General features: G+C 40.9%; 1 protein-coding gene and 2 long non-coding RNA genes across 9 annotated transcripts in view; 2 read left to right on the forward strand and 1 right to left on the reverse strand.

Annotated features, from left to right (window-relative positions):
• Window positions 1-849: 849 nt before the first annotated feature.
• The window catches only part of RPS6KA2 (ribosomal protein S6 kinase A2), a 176,414-nt gene continuing 152,716 nt past the window's right edge, over window positions 850-24,547 (reverse strand). For all 6 annotated transcript variants that reach the window (XM_083496442.1, XM_083496444.1, XM_083496445.1 and 3 more), the window contains 10 exons: window positions 21,087-21,189; window positions 18,858-18,988; window positions 16,489-16,614; window positions 14,248-14,337; window positions 12,561-12,719; window positions 11,740-11,901; window positions 8,940-9,016; window positions 7,733-7,850; window positions 6,690-6,827; window positions 850-5,978 (listed from right to left, as the gene is read on the reverse strand). In XM_083496442.1, coding sequence (XP_083352568.1) covers window positions 5,853-5,978; window positions 6,690-6,827; window positions 7,733-7,850; window positions 8,940-9,016; window positions 11,740-11,901; window positions 12,561-12,719; window positions 14,248-14,337; window positions 16,489-16,614; window positions 18,858-18,988; window positions 21,087-21,189 — 1,230 coding nt within the window. In that variant the 3' untranslated portion in view covers window positions 850-5,852. The remainder of the gene's footprint in view (window positions 5,979-6,689; window positions 6,828-7,732; window positions 7,851-8,939; window positions 9,017-11,739; window positions 11,902-12,560; window positions 12,720-14,247; window positions 14,338-16,488; window positions 16,615-18,857; window positions 18,989-21,086; window positions 21,190-24,547) is intronic.
• On the forward strand, window positions 1,055-20,690 carry LOC310703882. 2 transcript variants are annotated; one of them, XR_014524413.1, is made up of 4 exons: window positions 1,055-1,148; window positions 16,461-16,542; window positions 18,846-18,999; window positions 19,924-20,690. It is a non-coding gene; the product is annotated as an uncharacterized lncRNA (long non-coding RNA). The 2 variants fall into 2 exon arrangements; XR_014524414.1 differs by lacking the exon at window positions 19,924-20,690 and adding an exon at window positions 19,316-19,906.
• On the forward strand, window positions 6,834-10,994 carry LOC310703925. Its single transcript, XR_014524476.1, has 2 exons — window positions 6,834-7,025; window positions 8,858-10,994. It is a non-coding gene; the product is annotated as an uncharacterized lncRNA (long non-coding RNA).

The raw sequence follows: 24,547 nt of genomic DNA on the forward strand, positions 1-24,547 counted from the left end.
TAACGCTGCAAAGACAGAAATAAAGGCATGTAAATACGTTTCTGTCTATCTCCCCTGCCCGGGGGGGGGGGGGCAGGAAAGAGGGTGTGTGTTCTTCTCACGCTGAGAAGGATCGCCTATCACGACCTAGCCTGTATCCTGCTGGGGAATGCAGACAGGGAGGTCAACCGGAGATCAAGCCGGGTGCCTGGAGAGTGGCCAGTTTCTCCTGATAAAGGCTTGATTCCCAACACTCCAGAGTTGGTCACGACTGGACGTAATGGTCAGGGGTCCCTTTACCTTTACCTTTACTACTTGAACATTCACAATGTCCCCCAAAGAATTATGGGAACCATAGTTTACCCTTAACAGAACTACAGTTTCCTGAATTCTTTGCGGGCAGTCATGTGCTTTAAGTGCATGCTGTAGATATGACTGGTGGGCTTGGTGAATAGGGGCTCTTTTGTTTTAAATACCTATATCCAAATGTTGTACATTCTGTAACACAAAGATCATGAGATTCAAAAGTGTCAATATTTTACATTATGAGATAGTCTGATACTCTATCATCTACTGTCTGCCTTTCTGTAGTTGTGTGTTTTACATGTAACTTGTGGTTCCAGATGGAGATGTGCTTCTAGCAAGACATCCATTATGTGCACTGGTACCTGGTTATGCATCTGCGTCCACATCAGATGTTTGCATGGAGATATTCACTATTGGCCTAGGGCTACTAAAGAGTGAGTGACTCAAAGTGAAAGGAAATGTGACTGAATGAGAAAAAAATGAACGAGTATACTTGAAGGACTTCAGTACAAATCACTAAACATGACCAGTGCTTACAATTTAACAAAGAGTCAGATCAACAGCTAAGGTACAATAGGTTTTATTTTTATTTCATTATAAATAGAGATGTACAGATGAAGGCCAATACTGAGGTTCCTTCCCAGGAGCCTGTCACAGTAAACTCTTGCCCATTTGAACCCACAGTTAACTTTTTCTGCCAGCATCCTTCAACATAGACATGTGGACTTCTGAAGACCAATTCGGACAACTTCACACCATTCACCCAGCAGCTGAAGCCGGCAGCTGTAGAAGCAGCAACAGTAGACACAGCACACAGAAAACAGGATTAAGAAGCGTCCCTAAATGCAATTGTGTCTAACAAGGTACAAAGTCCCAAATGATCATTGTGCTATAAAAAATATTACACTTCATAAAACCAAGTTTGTTTTTTAAAAAAGTTACTCTGGTACATATAATAAATGTCTGTACACTGCAGCCCCTTTCAAACATGAAACGTTGAAGCATGGACATTTCAAACCAAACAGTTCACAAACATGGAGGTGGAGTTGGTAAATAAAATACTGCACCGCTATCTAGAAAAGCTATTCCATACCCACAAACCACAAAACGAACCGTTTACAGCTCCATAACTTCATGTGTGGGGCAAGGAGGAGGAAAATGGAAAAGGTGGTGGCAAAGATAGAGAGAAATGGGATGCCCTGCCCACTTTTGGTTCTGCCCCTACCCACCCCTGGTACATTGTCCCCAACAGATTCCCCCTGAGGAAATGTGGCCTCTGACAAAAAAAGGTTCCTCACTTAGGTTCCTTAGACTCATAAAGTGTCCCGTCGTTTCCTGCAGATCAGGTTTTGCACCTGTTTGATGGGTTCAATCTTTAAGGCATTGCACAAGTCTATTTAACAGGAGAGTGCAAAGGTAATGTGCCTAACATGCAGAACCTCTGGATCACCTGCTACAACTACTATAGTGGCTTTAGAGATTTCAGCTTTTTAGTCTTCCTGGGTAAAGTATTTCTCTGAATCATGACACACCCTTTCATCCCTGACCAGCTCTTCAAAACCCTCAGGGGAAGATGTTCTGAAGAACTGGATCTATGTTTCCACCAGTTTGTCTTCATGATTTCATGAACAGCACTAGAGAGCATGGGAGCAAACATTTGGCTTCAAACAGCCTTTTAGAGAGGGAACCAAAAAGGCAGCCTTCCTGATATGACAGTTGTTCTGTGTAGGGTTTTGTCAAAACAAGGCTCAACCATTCCTCTTAGTCTTACTTTCTTTGACACTGATCCCAGAGTGGTGTGTATGTTTGCCCTCTCATGAGGTGCAGGCTGCAGATTCTGTGGTTATTTCAGCTGCACTATACAAGCAACTAGCAACTAGGAGGTGCTGGGGAGTCTATTATTAAACCAGGCGAATCATGGTCTTGGAAACCCTGTGGCACTAGGAGTACTGCTGAGAATTAATATACTGATGGTGTCTCTGCACAGGTTCCAGATGACTAGTACACCACTGTCTCTGGGTGTTTTGGACTGCATTATCCCCAACCAGTGATCTTTACAAAGCCAAGCAATTATTTGCACCTGAACAGCACATATGCAAGACAAGTGAAAGCCACTGGTTGTTTCATTCTCATTAGGAAAAGGCCTGAATTTGCAGTGTGTCTATATTCTGAGGAAGAAGCAAACTGCATTAATCAAAGACAAAACCCACAGCTCCCTATCTGTGCTTGAAACAATTGTAACGTTAGGAGACTTTTTAGTGTGTTTGAGCACCTGAGAGCAGAGGGATTCAGTTACCCCAAATAGCAAGTGGCCTCATGGTGTTACGCAATGACGCAAGCAGCTCTATGCAATTCTCACTTCATACACACACACATGGGTTTACAAGGGCATTTTCCAAGGTGAAACATAGACATACTTAGAAACACAGAATTGTATAGTTGGAAGAGACCACGAGGGCCATCTAGTCCAACCCCCTGCAATACAGGAATCTTTTGCCCAACGTGGGGCTCAAACCCACAACCCTGAGATTAAGAATGTTATGCTTTACTGGCTGAGCTATCCTGCATGAGAAACTTAATTCAGATATATGGTAGCAATGGCAGTTGGAAAATAGGAAGCTGCCTTATACTGGGTCAGGTCACTGATAGGGTCCATCTAAGTCAATATTGACTGGCAGTGGCTCTCCAGGGTTAAAGACAGGGGCCCTTTCCAGACCTACCTGGAAATGACAGGGAAGGAACCCGGCATCTTTTTGCATGCAAAGCATGTGCTCTTCCATTAAGCTATTGTCCTTTTCTGGCAACTGGAGTACCAGTGAAGTGCATTAGATGAAACACAGATTTGGAAATGACTGAAAAAGCACATCAGATGCAATGCTTCTCTAAATCCAATGGGATGAGAGAGTACAAGGTATTACAAAATTAATCTGTGGCAAATAATATATTCCACTGGGACAAAGCACCCAAGCACCATGATTCTGTGAAGGAGCAACATGCAATTTCAGTTATTTCTAAATGTGTGCATTGCATATAATGCACATTACAGTTGTACCTTGGATCCCAAGGTACAATCGGAAGCTGTGCCTTGGTTTCCAAATATTTTGGAAGTCGAATGGACTTCCGGAATGGATTCCATTCAACTTCCGAGGTATGACTGTACAGTACTTATACTCCTACTGCCATTATCACCATAGATGTGAATCATCACCATGCAGACTCTACAAGTGGGATGCAACATCTCCTGTGGTATCTATGGATAGAAAGGGCAATATTTACACACAGTCAGCAGTCACTTATGGACTGGACTAATATACCCTTGGTTGAGTAGGGTTATGATATCAGTAAGTCCAAGAAGTAGTGAAATTGCACTCTGATTGTTAGGAAATTGCCAGGGCTCTTGATGATTTTGGGTGCACTGGGCTCTTCTATTTAAAGGAGCAAGCAAGGGCAAAAGTGAACACAACAGAAAAACAGGTCCACATGTTCAAGATTTCAAAAATCTACAATACACCTATCGCCTGTCAAGCCTGAGTCAAAACCTTCATTTTATGGAGTTTCACAGCATTGTTTTATTCTAAAAGTCACACTTCAAGAACAGCTTCTCTGTTGCCGTCCTGTGTGCACAGCACATAGAAATGAAACATGAAATATAATTTAAAAATTAAGGACAAAATAGAATAAAATAAATTACATGACGTTTTGTCACACAGAAACAGACCCTAAGGAGCACATTACAGTAGCTAATGCAACAAATCTGTTCTCTTGCATCTGCAGGCACAATTGACACCAATCTCCCAAGCTGTGTTTAGTATTGGTACGGCTTCACCACTCAGCAAAATAGATGTAATCTATAGGACGGCGTTTCCGTGTGCTGCTCTGGTTCACCAGAAGCAGCTTAGTCATGCTGGCCATATGACCTGGAAGCTGTCTGCAGACAAACGGCAGCTCCCTCAGCCTATAGAGCAAGATGAGCACGCAACCCCAGAGTCGTCCGCGACTGGACCTAACGGTTAGGGGTACCTTTACATTTACCTTTATAGGATACAATATTATGTCTTCACGTTCCTTCCCCCCCCCCCCATAAGAGGAAACGAGAGACAATGTAGCATGCTGGTTTTTCCTGCAGAGTTTTAAAAGGTGGCAAAATCCATTATAAAATGCAAGTCAAGTAAAGTGCTTAAAATAATGGCCGCAATACAACTCAGAATCATAAAGCTGCTAAACCCAATATTTCAAAGGGCTTAAACATGCTTAAGTCTGTTTTGGGTTGTGGCCAATGAGTGCAATCCAGAGTAATTGACCAACATAGCACTTGCCACTGATGACAGTGGGAGGTGGAATGTGTCCATTCTTGTCAATCACTTTATGCACAACTCAACCCAATACAGTCAGGGAATGTTAGTCCAACATCACAGTTACGCCTGTTTCCACTGATGTTAGAAAAATATTGTAGATTTTTTTCTCACTGAAATTTCTCCACTGACAGTTTCTTTCGCTTCTGCTTGTAAGGTTATTTTGTCATGTAGCTAATCGTGTGGCATTATGAGCCATTATTTTAAATGGAACAGGCAAACAAAAGATCACCATCTCCATGATAAAGGTAGGAGAGTTTGTAACACAGCATAGCATACTTAGAAAGCACTATTCTTGCATTCATTCATCCACACAGAGGGAGACTAGGTCATGCCTACTGCCCCACCAAAACCTCCACACACTCAAAGTTCTATTTGCACAGAGCCTCCACATATAGGCCTATGGTGCCATAAGGTCCTGTATCCATGATCCATACCCTCAGTTTATCAAAGCATAGATAGTTGATTAATTAATTAATATAAGAATGGATGTCCAGAGCAAATGAGGTCCTTGAATGTGTGGCTATCAGCATCAGTGGGTGCAACCACAATCTCTCCCCTCCCCCATGCATTATTTGCTGTACAGACCAAACACATGAAGGGTGCTTTTTGAGAAGTACAGCAAGCACTATTCAGCCAGCTCTTCTTTCTTCATGTTAAATACCGTTCTTAGTAGGCCATTGATTTCACAGCATCACATGCCTCTTCCTTTCACATTCAGCTCTTTGGAGATGAACTCTGCTGCAGCTGATAATGGGTAGCAGGATCAATTGCTAGCTGCGACAATTCACCATGACACAAATGCTGGTAGAATTGACCCCTAAAACCAAAGCGACTTGTTTCTCTACTGAAAATTGCTTACAAAAAGTGGTCTTACAGAGCATCTAAAAGATCCCAAAAATAACATTTGGAGAAAATGAGAATAGGATCTTAGCAGTATACACTTAAATAAGAAGCAGTACAGCAGTTGAAAAATTGGCACATGACATCTTTGAGTACCTGCTAACTCAGGATCTTGGCATTAACTTAAAAAACAAAAGCAACAAAAGGAGTCGGAAAGCAAAGGATATCTTTGCCTTATGCTGGAGTTCTGCTCATTTTAGCAATTTATGTGCCAGTAGTCCAAAGTCCTGCAAAATTAGCAATACAGATCAGCCTCTCTGAGCAACATGCGGCGCATGTTTTCCCTTTTTAAACCAGGCATCTTTGGGACCACTACAACCTCGTTGAGGTCAGTCTTTTCATCCCCCTCCGCTGGGCCAGGTTGGAGGACAATACAGGTTCCAGCCTTGGTGCCTGAGGTGTTCGGTTTAAAGCAAAGTAGGTAGCTGCCATTGCTCCCTGCAAAATAAAAATTGAGACCATTCGGATTTAAGAACAATGCCTGCTTTCACTCTTCAGTCCCACTCCCCACCCCCAATTTAAAGAAGATGGGGTATCTGCATCAAGACATTATAGCAAAGGGAGCTTCTCCCAATTACCGCTTCCTTACTTTCTGAAGCAGGAGCCTATATTCTTCAACCGCTAAGGCTAGTTTTGACTGTGGGACTCAGCTGAGTCATTAGTTATATATCACACTGTGGATTATCATGCACATGGTTGCTTATGTTCATATGCAGCAAAAGTGCACATTGGAGAAGGAGTACATGTTTGTTGGCTTATGTGTGTGTGGCTACACATAGGTGAAGAATGAGGATTTCAGAAAGATCCATCAGATCTTTCCGATCCCACCCAGAAAAAAATGTAGCTATACAAGTGTATGTGCAACTCCTCTTCTACCAGTCCTTTATACTAATTGACAGATGGGGACTAGGATTTGGGAAGGAGGCAGGAGGAATCTAGGGCCCTGTCAGAGCCTCATGCCTCCTTCCCAAAGCATAGTCCCTCGCTTACCCAGTTTTGGGAAGGCAGCCTAAAGGCTGGGAGGCGTCAAATGTTGCCAAGGGCCACCCCAAAAAGGTGTTGAGGGACACATGTTGGACCACACTGCTCTAGGGCCATCATTCTCCTTTTCTGTATGCAAGAATACAAAGCAGCTTCATTTGAACTTACCTTTACCAGGTGAACATCCTGTCGGCTGAGCTGATTCTGGGATAGATATTCTCCATTTACTATCCACGGGTGCCTTAGAACCAAGGCTGCTGTCAAGCGCTGATGCGGGTCTACGTGAAGCATCTTTGACACAATATCCTGTTAAAAAGAAATTAGAGGAGAAGAAATCTTGTGATTTTGTTTTCTTTTCCCCATGAAGATTTCCATTTTAAAGCCTGGGTAATGGTGGCAGTTTCAAAATATGGTATACTGGAATGGAAAATGCCACTAGGAACTCATCATCTGAGAACTGGTCCTGTGCCCCTTGAATGTAGCCACTGCAAACAAAGTTCCACGGTAGGTTGCTGGAGTGGGGTATGAGGTGGGGCAGGGGAAGACATACTGCCACAACCCCACACACCAAAACTCTCTAGGATGTTGTCTTGGAAATGTGTATGTGAAACAGCAATCTCAGTGTTGACTTTTAGGCAGGTAGAACAGGATTAGTGAGTTTACTTGGGTTGTAACACAGAATGCAACATGCACAGAAGTGGTCCTAGCCAGTTAGTGCACTCACTCCCTGCAACTAAGGGTGCTTCTAGATGATCAGCTTATTGGGGATTCATCCTGATTTATTTGTGGAGAGGTTAGATGACATTGTGTCAAGCAACTGTTACTCCACACTTTCCATTGCTTCCCTTTTTGCAAATAGTCCAATCTTTTGGGGAAGCAGGTTTTCAGCATAAGACTTCCCAACCTACTGTAATTAGGCAACGTAATTAGACAGTTGAAACAGTCTCCTTTTCTCATGTACTAAGGATTCGGATGGGTGAATCCCAATCCCAACATCTGGTCCATGTTACCTTCACATTCATTCACCCATAAGTCCATTCTATCCGTTTCTGTTTTAATCTATGGTTTTAAAAACAAATACAAAAAATTGTATTGAAGTAGACATTTCTAAATAACTTTTCTTTCAAAATATGTGTCTGAAAACAATTTTGATACGTTTTTGAGCCACAAACAGCCTTGGAGGCCAACCTAAGAATATGTTATCTGCTTACCTTAGCAGCATCAGATATTGAATCCCAGTTTCCTCCTGTAAGTGCATACTTTCCACTGCCAATTCTGGCCAGAATCTCCTCTGGGGTATCATCTGGCCCATTTGCAAAAGGAGTGAATCTGTTGAGCCACAAGCGGGTATTTTAAAGAGGTGTTTGCACAATGCAGAGTCACCAGAGCATAATAATAGGTTCGGCTTGTATAAAACTTTTAATCAGGCCTCACCCTCTGAAGAAATAACAGCATTATTGATGAAAATGATTAACATAATTAACTAAAGTAACAACACCAATTGTGAGATGAGGCCCTCATTTTCATGGACACAACTGTACAACACCTCTTTTGAACTGTCAGTCATAACAAAACATCATCGGGGGGGGGGAAGGGTGTTCCTCCAAAATGTCCCCCTTTATTTATCTTCCTTGCAAATGGAGAATGTTTTGGTTAATTTTTTATTTTATTTTTAAAAAACCTAAGTAGTAAGGAGCTAACCCCTTAGCAGGACAAATAATTGAGATCTAGCACAACGGGGTGGGGTGGGGGTGAATCTGCATACACACTATACTTTAAAAGCATATTCAAAGCATATCCCCCCCCACCTCAATAATGCTGGGATTGGTACACCCCTTACAGAGCTACAGTTCCCAGCACCTTAATAAGCTACAGTTCCCAGGATTCTTTGAGGGGGAAATGTACTTTGAATGTATAGTTTAGCATGTGGCCTGAGACTTAGGAAAGTGTCAACTTTTATTTTTAAAGCAAAAAAGAAAGCAGAACAAGACCTCATTTTAGAAGCTGAAATAGATGAGATGCTTGTCATGCAATTAGCAATTGTGTGAATTGCTTTTTACAAGTAAATGGCAGTGTGGGGTCCCTGTTTCAGCATGGGACCCTGTTGTTGGGGACAAGGTGCTTTAACCCTGCTCTGGATTGAGCTCCCAATTTGGATTGGGTCACTGTTGCTTGCAATTTACTTTTAAAAAGTCATTCATACAATTGCTGTTCACAAGGAAGGCATCCCATTTGTTCAGCAGACTTTGTGTAAAATCCCAATTTTGATTGTTCTTTGCAATAAATAACAGCAAAAAGGAGCTCCTTGGGTGATGGTTGGCACTGGTTACCTCCAGGGGGAAACTTGGCTGCCACTGCAGTAGCCCATGGAGAAGACTTCCAACTTGTGCAAAGATACTAGGAAGGCCTTGCACCTACCCTGCTAACATGGTGTACAACAGAATCCCTAAGCTCCAGATATCACAGGCTGCATCATAGCCTTGCCGTTTCAGGACCTGTGGAAAGGAGAACAGAAGTAGAAGAAGGAGGTTATAAAACTCTTTTTGGAACTGCCAAGAAATTTATGATAGTGGCTTGTTCACATCTGCTTGAACTTGTTGGAAAGAGTGGTCACCTTGGACAGGGAAATAATTGTACAAGGAGACCTAACAATGCAAGCTGAGGAAATGAACTACAGTCGTACCTTGGATCCTGAACGCCTTGCGAGACGAACGTTTTGGCTCCTGAACGCGGCAAACCCGGAAGTGAGTGTTCCAGTTTGCGAATGTTCTTTGGAACCCAAACATCTGATGCGGCTTCTGCGGCTTCTGATTGGCTGCAGGAGCCTCCTGCAGCCAACCAGAAGCCGCAATTTGGTTTCCGAATGTTTTGGAAGTCAAACGGACTTCCAGAACAGAAAGAGGTACAACTGTATTTCATACACAGTCTGGTTTTTTTCACTATGTATTCTTCACTCCTGCATCCTCAAAAGGCAGAAAATATACCAAAGGAGAGAGAAAACTGATGCCAGTGATGGCCAACTCATAGCAGAGAACTAGGGTCTCCACCTGAAGAATGCAGCCCTGAAGACTGCAGTAGTATATTCAATGAATGGCTGTTTCTGCCCATAGGAATAAGAATTAGGTTTTCAAAAGTGATAGAGCAATTGCACAATTTAAGGCTACATGCTTCTTTTTATTTCATCACTTGGGCCTTGGTGTTTGATGGTGCCGTTGGGTGGTTGATTTGTGCAAAACAAACAAACAAAACCTGCCCCACTTCCAGACCACTATCCAGAGAATAGATTTGTCCCTTGCAACACCAAATTTTGATCAGTTGATCATAAACAAAGGATCCATAGCATTTAGAGCATGGCATCGTCCCAGAAGCTTATTTAAATCTGTTTCACACATGGCTTTATTCTTACAGAACGGTTATCGCTACCATACAAAATAAGCATATATGTTATGCATGTGTGCACTGTCATGAGGCTTCATTGAGAAGTTTAATTCAGTTCACATTTAAAGCTGAATTTATTAAATTCACACTTTCAAAAGCAACATGAGAACTGAAATACAGTCATCCTTCCAAATTCACACTTATTTGAATTTTGTGATGCAGTGATTCAACTGAGCGTTTACAAAATGCATGTTAGGGAGAGGTGAGAATAAAAATGGATATACTAGGAAAAAATAGCATTCAAATAACAGTAAAAATGCATTCTATTAGGAGAAATTGTTTGCAAAAATGTGTACATTAGTCAAAACTGCAAACAAACATGGATTTATTAAGAGAAATTTGCTGAATAATTTTCATGAGGGTTGTTTTTAAAAGAATAAAAATAAATTGTAAGTTGCTGAAGTAATGTGGAAAATTGAATTTATTATTGGGAAAATGAGAAACAGAGAGAACGAAAACTGACAGCTCCTTCCATCCCTAACTGTCACATATGATGAATGTGTGTATCTTGTTGTGCCACAGACACAGTTGTTCATTCCCATATTTGTTCCAAACAAATCAAGTTTTCAACATGTAACCAACTATAACATTATGCAGACAATTACTTTTAACAGTTAATGATGAAATACTGTTTTTCAAGAATTAGTTTCATTGATCAGAAATGTGTTTAATGTTTCAGAAATAAATTGCTATGACTACATGTAAAGTCACTATGGATTTTGAAACAAAGCAATAGTATGGTTTTGGCTTTTATTATATACTGATAGCATGAAACTGCCTGTGGGAGTCCTAATCATGTAAGCTAGAATGGTTATTTTCAAATGAGACTTTGAGACTGAAAATACAGCACAGCATGTAGCTGCATGTTTGATGATTACACATAAAATTCTCCCTATGCTGGCCAAAACCTAAGAAGTATGGTGAATGCTACCTGGCACTAGATCTGTAATGTCTTCCCCAGCAGTCTATAAGACCACAGATAAAGCCCACCTAGGCTTGGATGAAAACTGGAGAATAAAATAATTTACACACTGACATGAGATTAACAGCCTTTGTGATTCATGGTTTGTTTTCCTGCATTTGTTCCCACTAGATGGCAGGCCAATTCCTCCTCTCAGATATCCTTAACAATCCACGATAGTTCATGTTGTAATTATTACATTGCAGTCTACTAAAAGAAAATCAATGGGTTCCAAGTAAAACAGAGAAGACTAATGTAAGCAGACATGTTATTTCGCCTTTGCCATTCCCTCTGGCTGCTTTCCTAACATTCAATTTAATTGGACAAATGCTTCAGTGGCAAGGGAGTCGGGGATCAGAGCGAAGTTGGAGGTGAACTTCAGGATATTAGAGAAGAAATGTTTCAAAAGCTGCTTGCCAAAACTGCTGTGGCATTTCTTACAAAGAGCAAAAGGGGAAAAGGGGTCTAACTCTTCCTCTAACCGTTTTTTGCACCCTGAACCTTCATCCAGCCGATTTACACCACTCCACCCCACATCCTGGTTTGCATGTTTGCAAGGCAAGAGCCCTGAGTCCTGTGGAATGCCACATGCAGACTCCCATGGGTTTGAGCTTGCCTTTTCACATGTCACCTTCGGAGACAAATCAGGCAAAAAGCAATAAAAACATCAGAAAATATGATGCTCAAGGAAAATGGCATGGACTATAGTATCAAAAGCAACCGAGAGGCCAATCTAAAGCTGTTTTGCCTCTCCAACCATGATGTAAATATGGGATATGATGTTACAGTTGCTGGAACAGGGATCGCTCCGCTATGTACCTCAGGTGCTACAAAATTGGCTGTATAACATGGTGTCATTAACAGGCCATTCTCAGCTCTCAGTTGTTTGGCAAATCCAAAATCACAGATCCTGATGGAGTCGGGGTTACCTGACTCATCCATGTAAAGAATATTACTAGGTTTCAGATCTCGGTGAACAACCTGCAAGGAAAGGAAAAACTGTTATATAAAGTGAAGTAGCTGTTGCAATGATGCAATGTTGCAACAAGCTGTTGTTAAATTTGGTTTGTGTTGGCAGCTGGAAATTCTCAAGATTTACCACTTGAAGTTTGCTTCGGCATTTGGTGTCATGCCTTGCTAATGCTGACATTTACCAAATGATAATGTACATAGAGTTGCATTTTAGTCGTAAACCAAATAAATTTGATAATTCTTTTCTATTTACCTCTGGTCTTCCTGAAATGTTACAAATTTTCACTAAATAGTATTCACTAAATTAGTATTCACCCAGAAAACGCACAGGGCCATTTGATTTCAGATTGGCTATGTTGTCTGCCTCCTCTTCCCATAGGGTTAAATATATGCCCCCCCCATATAAAATAGTGAGGCAAGTCCAGATATAAATGTTTATGATAAAGTCTATTATACCCTTTGGGTTTAAGGAAAGTAATAAGGATTAGCTCTTTGGTATGGAAGATATTATCCAAGTGTGATATCTTTGATATGGCATTCCTTATTATACAGGCGTGTTCTTCAATAGTAAATTAGTAACTTACAAGTTCATGCACATTTTGGGTAATGCCCAAATAAGAAATAAAATAAAGATAACATTTTTAGAAAGCAGAAGAAATTGTACTTACTCCCTGGGAATGCAAATAGTTGACAGTCTTGGTAATAGTACAAAGGACAGCACTGGCCTCTCGTTCTGAGAAGCACTTCTGCCGAAGTATTCGATCTAAGAGTTCCCCTCCTCTCATCAGCTCCATCACAAGGTATACATATTTCCCATCATCATAGACCTATACATGCAGAGAAGCAATCAGGTGCGTCATTCAAAATTCTCCAGCCATCCATTTATTTATTTCATTTATTGCCCTTTCATTTATCCTCCCTAAGGATGTAAATGCCATGTGGGCACTGTCTTAATGTTCCAGCACAAGGTTTTACCAGAAGATAATGGAAGCTAAAGTAGCTGAATAGGAAACAGTAGATGGAGGAGATTCCTCTTTCACTTGATGCTTGGTGGTGGTATTTAGAGAGGGTCCTCCTAAAACCCAACCTCCCAATGGCAGCATTTTTAAATAAATAAATCATCATCATCATAGCATGCATGAATCCATAGTGAAAAAATAGAATTAAAGTGCTGATAGTAACAGGAGAAAGCAGCAACACTATAAAGCACATTAAAGGTAAAGGTAAAGGGACCCCTGACTATTAGGTCCAGTCATGGACTCTGGGGTTGTGGTGCTCATCTCGCTTTATTGGCTGAGGGAGCCGGTGTACAGCTTCCGGGTCATGTGGCCAGCATGGCTAAGCCGCTTCTGGCAAACCAGAGCAGTGTACAGAAATGCCGTTTACCTTTCCGTCGGAGCGGTACCTATTTATGTACTTGCACTGCATGCTTTCGAACTGCTAGGTTGGCAGGAGCAGGGACCGAGCAATGGGAGCTCAGCCCATTGAGGGGATTCGAACTGCCGACCTTCTGATTGGCAAGCCCTAGGCTCTGTGGTTTAACCCGCAGAGCCACCCGTGTCCCTTAAAGCACATTAGCCTCTGAACAAAAAAAAGATGGGGGAAAAACCTTTTTTTTTACGAAAGGGAGTACATAAGCCAATCCTATCTATGATAATCACAATACATACTCCCAATGGCAATATGTTGGGTGGATAATTTAAAGAGAGAACTAGTGCCCAGTTCTAGGCTCTACCTGACTGATGGTTGTATACTCATATAGAATGGTTGCCCTGCCCCTTCCTGCTTGCTGGAAAGATGCTGCATATCCCCTCCATCGTTTGGAGATATAAATATACGTGATTAACTTGGTGGGAAACAGTAGCAGAAGTAGCCTCCAAAGCACATAGCCCATTCTGCTTCTCCCTACTGCACATTGGTGAAGAAGCCACTTGTTTCTTCTTTAGACTCCACAGGAACCTACCATGTTGATGTTTGCAAGATAGTAGTAACTAAGTGCAGTCAGAAATCTCGACAACACATTGCTGATTGTCTAGTTTGACCGTTGTGGTTTTGGTTATTTTCAAACCACCTAGAAGCTCCATGTGAACATCAAAGTCATTGCATCTCAGAGTTCCTGATTTTATTTATTTAAACCTTTACTTTATGGCCTCTCCCCTGGAATCTAGTGTAACTGAGTCACCAGTAATAAAAAGTTATTTTCCTACAAGTAACATGAATACATTTAACCAAACTCAAATCTCCACTGAGTCATATATGCACGAAATGTAGCTGGAATTGGCTTCACACCACTGTCTACAACCAGCTGTTCATATTTTTCTGTGGATCAGTTTGGTGACTTGAGAGACCACTTACATCTTTAAGAGTGATGATGTTTGGGTGCTGTCCATATCTCAGAAGAATCTCAATTTCTTCAGAGGGGTCCCTTTTGCTTTTATCAATGATCTAGAAGAAAAGGATTCAATGGTAATTAGGTGTTGTATTCAAGTGAAGGTGTAGCTAACATTCATAAGACTCCTTTGTGTGTTTACTCAAAAGAAGAGCTTCAAAGAAATGGAGACATACAGTGCATCAGCACACTAAAATTTCAATTAGCAATAACTGAGCCTCGGATTAACCTCATTGGTTACAAAGCTGCCACAGGCTCATTGAGATGCATCAACTCATTGGTTAAGCGGAATAACTAAAAACAGCAAATCGTAAAGGGGGGAGGAAATCTTCGTAGCTACTAACAACAAATAGATGTCAATTGTACAGGTGAAACATAAGAGAAAGAGGTGGCGGGTTACGTTGCTTAAACTATTCTATTCGGTACAACATGTGTTAGGATACAATGGTTTGCTTCCAATAAACCACAAATTGAACTCCACTCCTGAAGCAAGATTTCCCCACTATATATACCACACCCTCCACCCAAATGGTGTGGGATAGGGTACTGGGGCGGCGAATGGAGAGGAGAAATTATGGTGGAGGCCGTTATAGGAGTAGAAGTGCCTAGATTGTGACAAGGTCCTTTTGGATCCAGCCTTCTATTTTTAGGGCATATGTGTGGGATGCAAGATACTATCCACAGTGAAATGCATTGGGGGGGGGGTATAAAGAATTCATTTGTAAATTTTGTGCGTCATTTCATATTCAAGTCACTCTGTAAGAAAGAGCAGATCCACTAACTATGTGTCATATAAATATAAAGTCCAAGGGTGGGAAGAGCATTAACAGCCATACAATGCAGGAATTTTAAAGTGGCAGTTTTGTCTAAAATTAATTAACCTGTAATATTAATACTGAGTAAAAATACTGGAGGTCTTTGCTGCTATGAAATACATGGGGTTCAATTTAAATACCTCTCCTAAAAATAAGTCTTTGTGTGGTTTTTAATCTGCTTTTGTTGTTTTTTCTGATACCACTGTTGTAAGAAAATTACTACGGTATTGCTAGCATTATTTTCAAAGAACATGACATAATTCTATTTCCCCCCTCAGATGAGAGGTATTATGATTTTAACTGTTTCTAGGGGATCTTTTCTTTTTTTGCACAGTTAAGCTTGATTAGCTTCAGCAATTCATTCGTGCTATGATTAACTTTTCCATAACACTGGAATAATCACTATTTTGGAAAGAGATAAAGGAGAAACACACACACACTTTGAGCAGCATGGCCATTAGTACAGAGTGTGCCACAATATCTGCAGGCACTATTGGTTCAGTCACTTCCACTATTCATTGACTCAGCATTCATAACACAAGCCTTCAATTGTACTGCTATTAGCACTCTGGGCATTTGAACATTAAGCCCTTTAATTAAGCAATTCACAAAGCATCTATCAGTTGGGCTAAATTAACTCTTATGATAAACTTGGATCCCAGATAGTGCAATATACCATAATGCCATTATACAAATCTGTGGTGAGACCACTTTGGGAATACTGTGTGCAGTTCTGGTCACCTCACCTCAAAAAGGATATTATAGAGTTGGAAAAGGTTCAGAATAGGGGGACCAAAATGATCAAAGGGATAGAGAGCAATTCCACTGTGAGGAAAAGTCTGATAAGCATCATCTCTGTGCTTCAAGTTAAAGACCTTTGCAGGTTTATACCACGGCAGGTGGTCCATTAAATACTACTGAATAATACCAAATAAAATATGTAGGGAAAACAATATGCAAACAGCCTTAGATGCATGCAAATGCAAATGCAAATTAGTTGTGGCTTTCCATTATATATTTCAACTGAGGCTTTCAGTGCTATGCAAGTTTCCCACCTCTGAATCAACAAAATATAGCAGTGGTAGAAGGAGAAGACTCAGCTACAAGAAAAGGGGGGGAAAAGATACAAATTCACGAGCACAAGAAATACAAAGACATACAGGAACTGGAAACCCAGTATGTACATGTTTGAAGATGTAATATTATTTGCTGGTTGTTACATCATTGCTTCTTTGCAAATGATTCTGCTAACAGTGAATGGATAAAGTTTCCCTGAGAATGAGTGTGAAAGTTCCAAATGTGTATATGATCACTTGTTTATAATAAATTTCTTCTTCTTGCCTCAAACCATTAAAATTCTGCAGATGACAGCATGACAAGGTGATGTCTTACCTTCACGGCAAACTCTGCTTCTGTGGATTTGTGTACACACCTCTTGCATACTGAGTAAGAGCCAACACCAATGTCCTCCTTGATTTCATAACCATCTGTAAAGTGAATATTGTTCCCATGTAACTGCTATAGAGGAAAACAAAACGATAGCATAAGAAGGCAGGTCTTATGGCAGTATCCAACAGAAGACCAAACAGAGCTGAAAACTAAAAGCCTCAGCAGAACTCAGTTCTTAATTTATGCCAGTCCAGTTAAAACTATGACCCTTTGCACACTCACTTGAAATTAATCCCACTGAGCTGAATTCTCAGTGGGATTTTCTTCTGAATTAGGGATGAGGAACTCTGGATCCTCCCAATGTTGGATTTCAACTTCCATCATCCTTGACCATTGACCATGTCGGGCTGATGAGAGTTGGAGACCAACATTGGGAGAGCAATGAGTTTCCCCTCTCTGTTCTAAGCAAACATAAATGGGATTAGGTTGTAAATAATGCTATAACATAAAAAAAAGAATACATCAGTGTCATTTTAAAAAATAATACATTGCTCTCTGGGTGTTTTAATACAAGCATCTCATTACCAGAGGAAGGAATTAAAACACGCGCATATAATAATGCATGCCTGGAAGAGTTCTAGTTTCCTGTATTAGCCACCTGGAACTATAGCAGCTACTATTACCTAGATAAATTACCTCACTTTCAATTACAGTGGTACCTCGAGTTACAGATGCTTCAGGTTACAGACACTTTGGGTTACAAATTCCGCTAACCAGGAAGTGGTTGCTCCAGGTTAAGAACTGTGCCCCAGGGTAAGAACGGAAATCGCACGCCAGCAGGAGGCCCCATTAGCGAAAGCGCACCTCAGGTTAAGAACCGTTTCAAGTTAAGAACGGACCTCTGGAACGAATTAAGTTCTTAACCCGAGGTACCACTGTACATCTAAGAAACAGAACTTAGGGCAGGTCTCTGAAGACATTTGGAGGATTGACCCTCCTGCATGAATCTAACCATCAGCTGCAAACATTGTTGGTAGCTCTGCACTGTGATCCTCTCCCAAAGCAGGTGCAATTGGTTGGGACTTTTTGGTGGTAGTGCCTTAATTGTGGAACTCCCTCACAAGAGAGATTAGACTAGCCCCTTACCTCTTGTCCTTTAGGGAAACAATGAAGACATTTTGTTCTGCCAGGTTTTCAATACTTTTAAACTTTTTTCTAGTTATGGGTTTATCTGTTTATTGTGGTTTGAATTATAACAGGGGGCTTTTTGAGAGCTGTATATAGGAGTATATAGGAGTGGGCTTAATTTTTAATGGCTGGAGGAAACCAGTTTGTTCTTTCCCCCAAAGCACCCTTGAAATCTCTTTCTTTCTTTCTCTCATATAAGTGAATTGCTGTCCTTTAATCCTATGGCACAAAACACTTGAAGACACTGCTGCGCTGCCTACTTGTCATTCTTGATGCTGAGAGGCTTGCCTGCAGGGGCATCCAATAGGTCTCTGTGCAGAACATGAAAGAGAAGCACTGAGCTTCTCAGGGGTCCTTGCAATATGCAAGTTCTCCTTCCATATAAACATTGCCTGCCATTTTTCTGGTGTTTAATAATTCTACCAAATTTGGCTAATGAAAGTGTCATTATATATTGCATACATGCAAAAACATCACACTGAAGGCAGGCAAGCACCACAGCATTTCAGGTAGAAGTCTGGGTTCCTAGTGACTAAGAAGAAAACCTAACAGAGTACAGTGGTGCCTCGCAAGACGAAATTAATTCGTTCCGTGAGTTTTGTCGTCTTGCGATTTTTTCCGTCTTGCGAAGCACAGTGTTGGGAAAGTTTTGGAAAAGCTTCAAAAATCACCAAAGTCTTTAAAAACCTCAAAAAAGGCTACCACACTGCGTTCTATGAGTTGCTCCTCGAAGTCAAGTCGCAACAGTTTTAACGGTGTTAAGAAAAATGAAACAAACTTGCAAGACGTTTCCGTCTTGCAAAGCAAGCCCATAGGGAAAATCGTCTTGCGAAGCAGCTCAAAAAACCAAAAACCCTTTCGTCTAGTGAGTTTTTTGTCTTGCGAGGCATTCGTCTTGCGAGGTCCCACTGTACTGCTAGCTTCTTGAGATTGCATTTAAGTGTCACGTTATGATTTCAACTTGCATTATGATTTCTGTCAATAGGACTATCACAATCAGGAAAATGTATACAATACTAAGAAATAGGCCTAACACTAATGTCCAGCCTGTGAAAAATATTGCGCTTTGGGCTTGTGTCTAACATTAGTAAGGGTCAACTGTGTTCACCCTGGATATTTGCAAATATGGCGGACTGCCATCAGCCTCCAGTGACCATACACACTTTCACCAGATGCAGCCTTACCTGGACAATGGGGTGAACTGTGATTTTGTGGACATCTTGCTGTGGAGGCTCCTGCACCAAGTTGGATGCAACGAAGCTGAATCCCCTGAAGAGATTATGAGCGTTGGCACTTGGAGGGACGCCTGGGGAATCTGCAGAGGAGGTGAGATATGATTCAAGGGACGATTGGGGATTCCAAAGCCAATACAAAGAGAGTACAATATTTCCATCAGGAAATTAGAGTGCTACAATGCAGGTCCTACCAATGCTGTAAAGAAACAACTCCAGATTAAAAAGTTGACCCAGCTGACAGCAGGCTACCTTAGCGGGTGCAGGACCAAATGTGTGGCACACACAGCTCTGTCTGCTCCTCACCTGTGAGCATCTCCTACCTGGGGCAGCTGCCTCACTCTGCCTGAGCATGCAAACTCTTCCCAGTCCACCTTTACATAAACATAAAGCTGTCTCTGTATTTTCAGGAGTGGCAGTGTGAACATAGTGAATGGTGGGATGAGGAGCCGAGGTACAAAATTACTTTTAGAATTGGGAGCAGCATATTGCAAGATGAGCCCATGCCAGCAACTCTCCTTTAAGCTTTAGATGCTAGAACATTGGTTATTGAACAATTTTCTTCTTTCTTCTTTCTGCTGTGCAAATTGCAGAACTGGTTTGCACCACAACAGTACACAATTGATATCCAGCTAATCCAGGCTTCCTCAAACTTGGCCCTCCAGATGTTTTTGGCCTACAACTCCCATGATCCCTCGCTAGCAGGACCAGTGGTCAGGGATGATGGGAATTGTAGTCTCAAAACATCTGGAGAGCCGAGTTTGAAGAAGCCTGAGCCAATCTGTTGATTTGCACCAGTGTGGACACAAACTGAAGGTGAAAAATGATGACCAAGCAGCCATTTATTTAGGCAGTCAGTTAGCCGGGCTGGGAGATGGCAGTTTGTGGCTGTGCACACACTCTTGTTTACTCTCGCTGGTTCGGGAAGCAGTGTACACATGGTGTTAACCAAAAGCTACACCTTTCTTGTCATTTTTAAATGAAATAGTACATTCTGATGTGTTTCTCTCTAAATCAGCTTCCAACTGAATTGGGTGGAAAAGAACGGAGCTGCATTTTAATCCGGTATGTGAACCTAGCCTATGCCATCCAATCACCTGAAGACTTTACCACTCTCCCGTTTCCCTGGATTTCTGAATAGATGCAGGTGTGTTGGAAATTCTTGTCCACACTACAGTTTCTGTCCATGCTAGTATTACTCCAGATTTTATAGAGCCGAACTGGTGTGGGAAAATATCACAGTATGGACTCCTTCCATGTAATCTGGTCATTTCACAAAATGCTGGAGGCATAGAAAGGAACATTGCTGCAGCAGCAACCACACTGCCAGAGAAATGCAAAAGCTCACACTAACCTGATCTCTATAACTGAGAAATTGCCTCAGGTTATAAGAGCGATGACTGACTACAGCAATTTGAGAACTCTGCAGTGAATGAGCTAATTTGGTTTTAGCTTGGGACAGAAAGGAGCAATTTCTGAGGTGCTATTACTATATGTCAGAATCTTATGCAGGGAGGAAACAGAAGATATGAATAGGGTGGGTCAAAGCATAACACTCTCTCACTCATCTGCACCCCTCGCCTTGCTGCAAATCTGGAAGGGGAAAAAAGGCTGTTGTTTTATTAGGTTTTGCTTAGAGCTCTAATATTTCCAGTGATGTGTAGTCTAGTTGCCATAGGAAGCTGTGGTGTTATAGTATATATAATGTGGGAGACACCTGTGGAAGAACAATGTATCTGTATAACTGATTATTGGGCTCTTGGAAAAGCCAGAAAATTTTAGTTACAGAGAACTAAGTAAATTAAGTGGATTAAGAAGGGGGAGGAAGGCTACTTTTAAAATATAGCTAGACATTATATGTCAGCATTAAATTTCAAGGTTTGCATTAAGATCCTACAAGACTACCAGCCCTATCCCATGTTGTATATGTACTGGATTTGAAACTGATTTTTGCATATGTACTTGTTTTAAATTGTTTGTATATGGGATTCTTTTTACATATGGAATTGTTTTAGTTTCTATATATGGAATAAAAAAATCCTTTTATTGCTGTTGTTTTTAATGTGACATCGCTTCAAGATACTCTACGGGAAGTGATTCATAGATTGAATAAAAAAATTGATAATGATCTTTTCCATTGAATTTGTTTATTTTATTTCTCTTGCTGCTATTCCTGGTTACCTGTTGGTGTCCGTGAAGTGAATTCAGGGTCGAAATGAAAGGTGTCCTCTGGCCGTCCCACAGCAGGTTTAAAAGGCGGCATGATTTCTTTCCTGTACAACTTCTGCAAAACAACCACCACCACAAATGATGGATTAAAATAATTGCCAACAAGATACATAAAAGAACAAAAACACAGGAAAGATATTTTAGGCTACAGTCCATAGGTGTAGCCAGGGAGGGCAGCTCCCCCAAAGCAAGTAAATAAATAAAAATATTTAACTGACCAATTGTATCACAGATAACTTGGTTCTGTCCCCCCAACATAAAGCCTACCCCCACAAAAAATAAATCCTGGCTACGCTCATGCTACAGTCCTATACACACTTACCTGGGAATAAGCCCTATTGAACACAATGGGCCATACTTTCAAGTATACATGCATAGGGTGGTATTGTAATACACACATTGCATCTTGTGTTTAGGAAATTATGTTCAGTGCTAAGCCTAGGAAAAGGTGGGGATCACCCTTGAAATATTCTATTACCTAAAGATCTATTTCCTCTATGCTTAGCAGTATCACACAAGTCAAATGAGGTATTAGTGTTGTAATGTGCCATGAGGCAATGTATGAAAACAACCACTAAGGGGTTTCTGGGATTGTCAGCCCTGGGTGGAGTCTTGCTTTAAATGGGAACGATAACTGATTTACCTTACACAAAATTGCTGTGAGGACAAATGAGGTAAGGGTTCAAAGTGCAGCCCCTTGCACACAGAGCTGACACGTGTTTGTCTCTTTGTACAGTGCCAGGCAGATGGCCAGCTTTAACACTGCAGACTATGTACTAGAGGAGGGAAAAGGCAATGTGGAGGTCTGCAGTAAGCCCTTTCACTCCTTAACAAGTGACTGGCACTGTGAAGACTGTGACAAGCAAGCAACCAACCATCTGTTTGATGCCACATGTAATCCCACTCAAGAATGTGAGGGGCTGTTTATTTATTTATTTATATTGTACAAGAAAGAGAGAGAGAGAGAGAGAGAGAGAGAGAGAGAGAGTCAATAGGTGATCCATGTGCAGGAAATAGATAGGCACTGCAAATCCTAATGTGGTGAATGAGGTAAGAGTTGTTTAAAAGTTGATTTTAAAAATGCTTCAAAGCAGACTTGTGAACACATATTTAAGATGGAAGAGGGGTATGGGGTGTCTGTTTATTCCTCAGAAAGTTAATTTTTAAAATTCATCTTTGATTCCAACTTCCTTCACTTGTTTGTTGTACTTATTGATATTGTTTCATATCAGGCCAATATTCCTGTCACAGTTTTCTTTGTTTTGACTAGATTCCGATGCCATTTGCAACGTTGCTTTCTCAAACTCTCTTTTACACATTTCCTCGAGCAGAGCTTTGCTTCTTGCTGCTGTTGTGTGTTTCCAATAACTCTGCCCAGGACTTCAACGTAAACTTAACAGAGGACTCGTTCTCCTGGGATCCATATAACGTACCACAAAGAAGAATAAGGAAGTGACCATGAGTCACATGTTAAGCATCATTGCCATTATTTGTGAAGATATGAATGCTTTGTGTAACAGAATTTCCTTTTTAAAAATAGGTAGAAAAATGAGAGAGGCAGATGTAAACACACGTTCTATATGCATCTGGCAGTCATCATCTGGAAGGGCACTCATTTAATTGAATTAAGCATTATTTAGTCATTTCCTGCAATGAATAGCACTGTGCAGATGTTCCCAGTGTAGAAATGAATGCATGGGGATGATGGCAAAAGATTCCACCTGCTGACCGTGTTCCATTCGTTAATGGAAACCTATTCACAGAGAGCTATGTCCAAATAGTGCACTGAATGAGCCATTTGTATGTTCCATGTTTGTAATGTATGTTCCATCAATCCAGAACAAATGCTTGTCCAAAGGGCTCAGGTGCACAAGTTCCAATGGGGAGCGAGGAGAGAGAACAGGCACAGTCTTATGAACCCTTCTCTAAGATTGTCCATTTCCAGACTATTTGAATGTATTCACAGAGCTAATGACTTTGATGAGAAACTGAGCTGATCTCCAGATACCTTCCAGAAATAGAAAGGCAGCACTACAGCTAGTGACGCACATCAACGCGAAAAAGCTGCTCTGCACAAGGATGAAGGAATGATTTCCCTGAACTATTATACACTTGCTACACAGGAACATGAACACACAATCCAGTAAGTAGACACAGGGATGAATTATCTTCGGGAACATTATCGAGTCTGAACCGTTGCACTGACAAAGCGATACTGTCAGGAGATGCCAAAAAAGGGCATCACTTTAGATCTATGAATCACTTTTCCATTTCTATGTTAATAGGCACACATAGCTCATTTCTATTTTTAACTTCAGTTGATGTTTTTGATGAATATATTTCTTAGGCAGAAGAACTGGATAAAAACAAAACCCTTCTCCTTTGGAGTCTTTGCACTTGGGGGCATGATGGCCAAATGGCTTTGTTTAATGGTCAGATGAATTCATCAACGGCATCTCACCACTCTGTTTGTGAGTCTTCAGCCTCTGCTGGTCCATATACATGGAGGATGGATGACGACAAATAATGAAGTTGTTGTAGGCAGGGTGACCTCACAAGACAAGGGGCAGCTTCAGCACATCTTAATTTTTTAACTGGACATTTCCAAAACTGTTGCTTTATTCCTGAAGAGGAGATGCCACAATGCACTCACCCTGGCTGGGTGCAATTAAGGCAGAGTAATTAACAACCAGAAGTTTATTATTAGGCCGAGCTGGTGTGCATAAGGATTTGGAAGGTGGGAGAGAAACACTTGTAGCACTAGATTTTAATGGGATTTGAGCTGGTGAGAGCAATGTCCAGTGCTACTGTTGTTTTTTAAACAGTTTAATCATTACTGTATATTTTATATCTTTTACCCTTTTGTATTTTATCTGTTCCTTGAGTCCAAGTCTGGAGAAAAGGTGGGATATAAATGTCTGTTGAGACATTCTCAAAATACAAGGTGTATATTTGTAATATTGAACAGCTATTTTTATTAAATGATTTGCTTTTTAAAATACAGAACATTTAATTAGTTGGCAGCCTTAAATACCTACTTATAATTAGTAATGGGAACTGTGGTGTGGTGTTTTTATTCCGAAACAATGCTTCCATCAAATGTGAAGGGAAAATATTATAAGAATAATGTGGCATAGGTAATTAGACTGTCTTTACTTTTCTTATTAGTATTTAATGAAAAGCAGTCTGAATACTTTGGATCATATCCAGCAGCGAATGTAAGGAAGTTTTTCTTCTCCATAAATAAAATATATAAATATTCATACCATGTGTGTTGAATGGGCAAGAGGTATAAGAAAGACTAAAAAGTGTGTGATCATGGAACAAAACTGAGCTCATTGCTGACCTTTCCCAGTAATAACAGCGACGAGAACAAAGCACCTGCATTAGCTCTATTCCTCTTCTCTAGCCAC

This window comes from Podarcis liolepis (genome assembly GCF_965112155.1).
Source record: "Podarcis liolepis genome assembly, chromosome: 3".
Taxonomy (NCBI): Eukaryota; Metazoa; Chordata; class Lepidosauria; order Squamata; family Lacertidae; genus Podarcis; species Podarcis liolepis.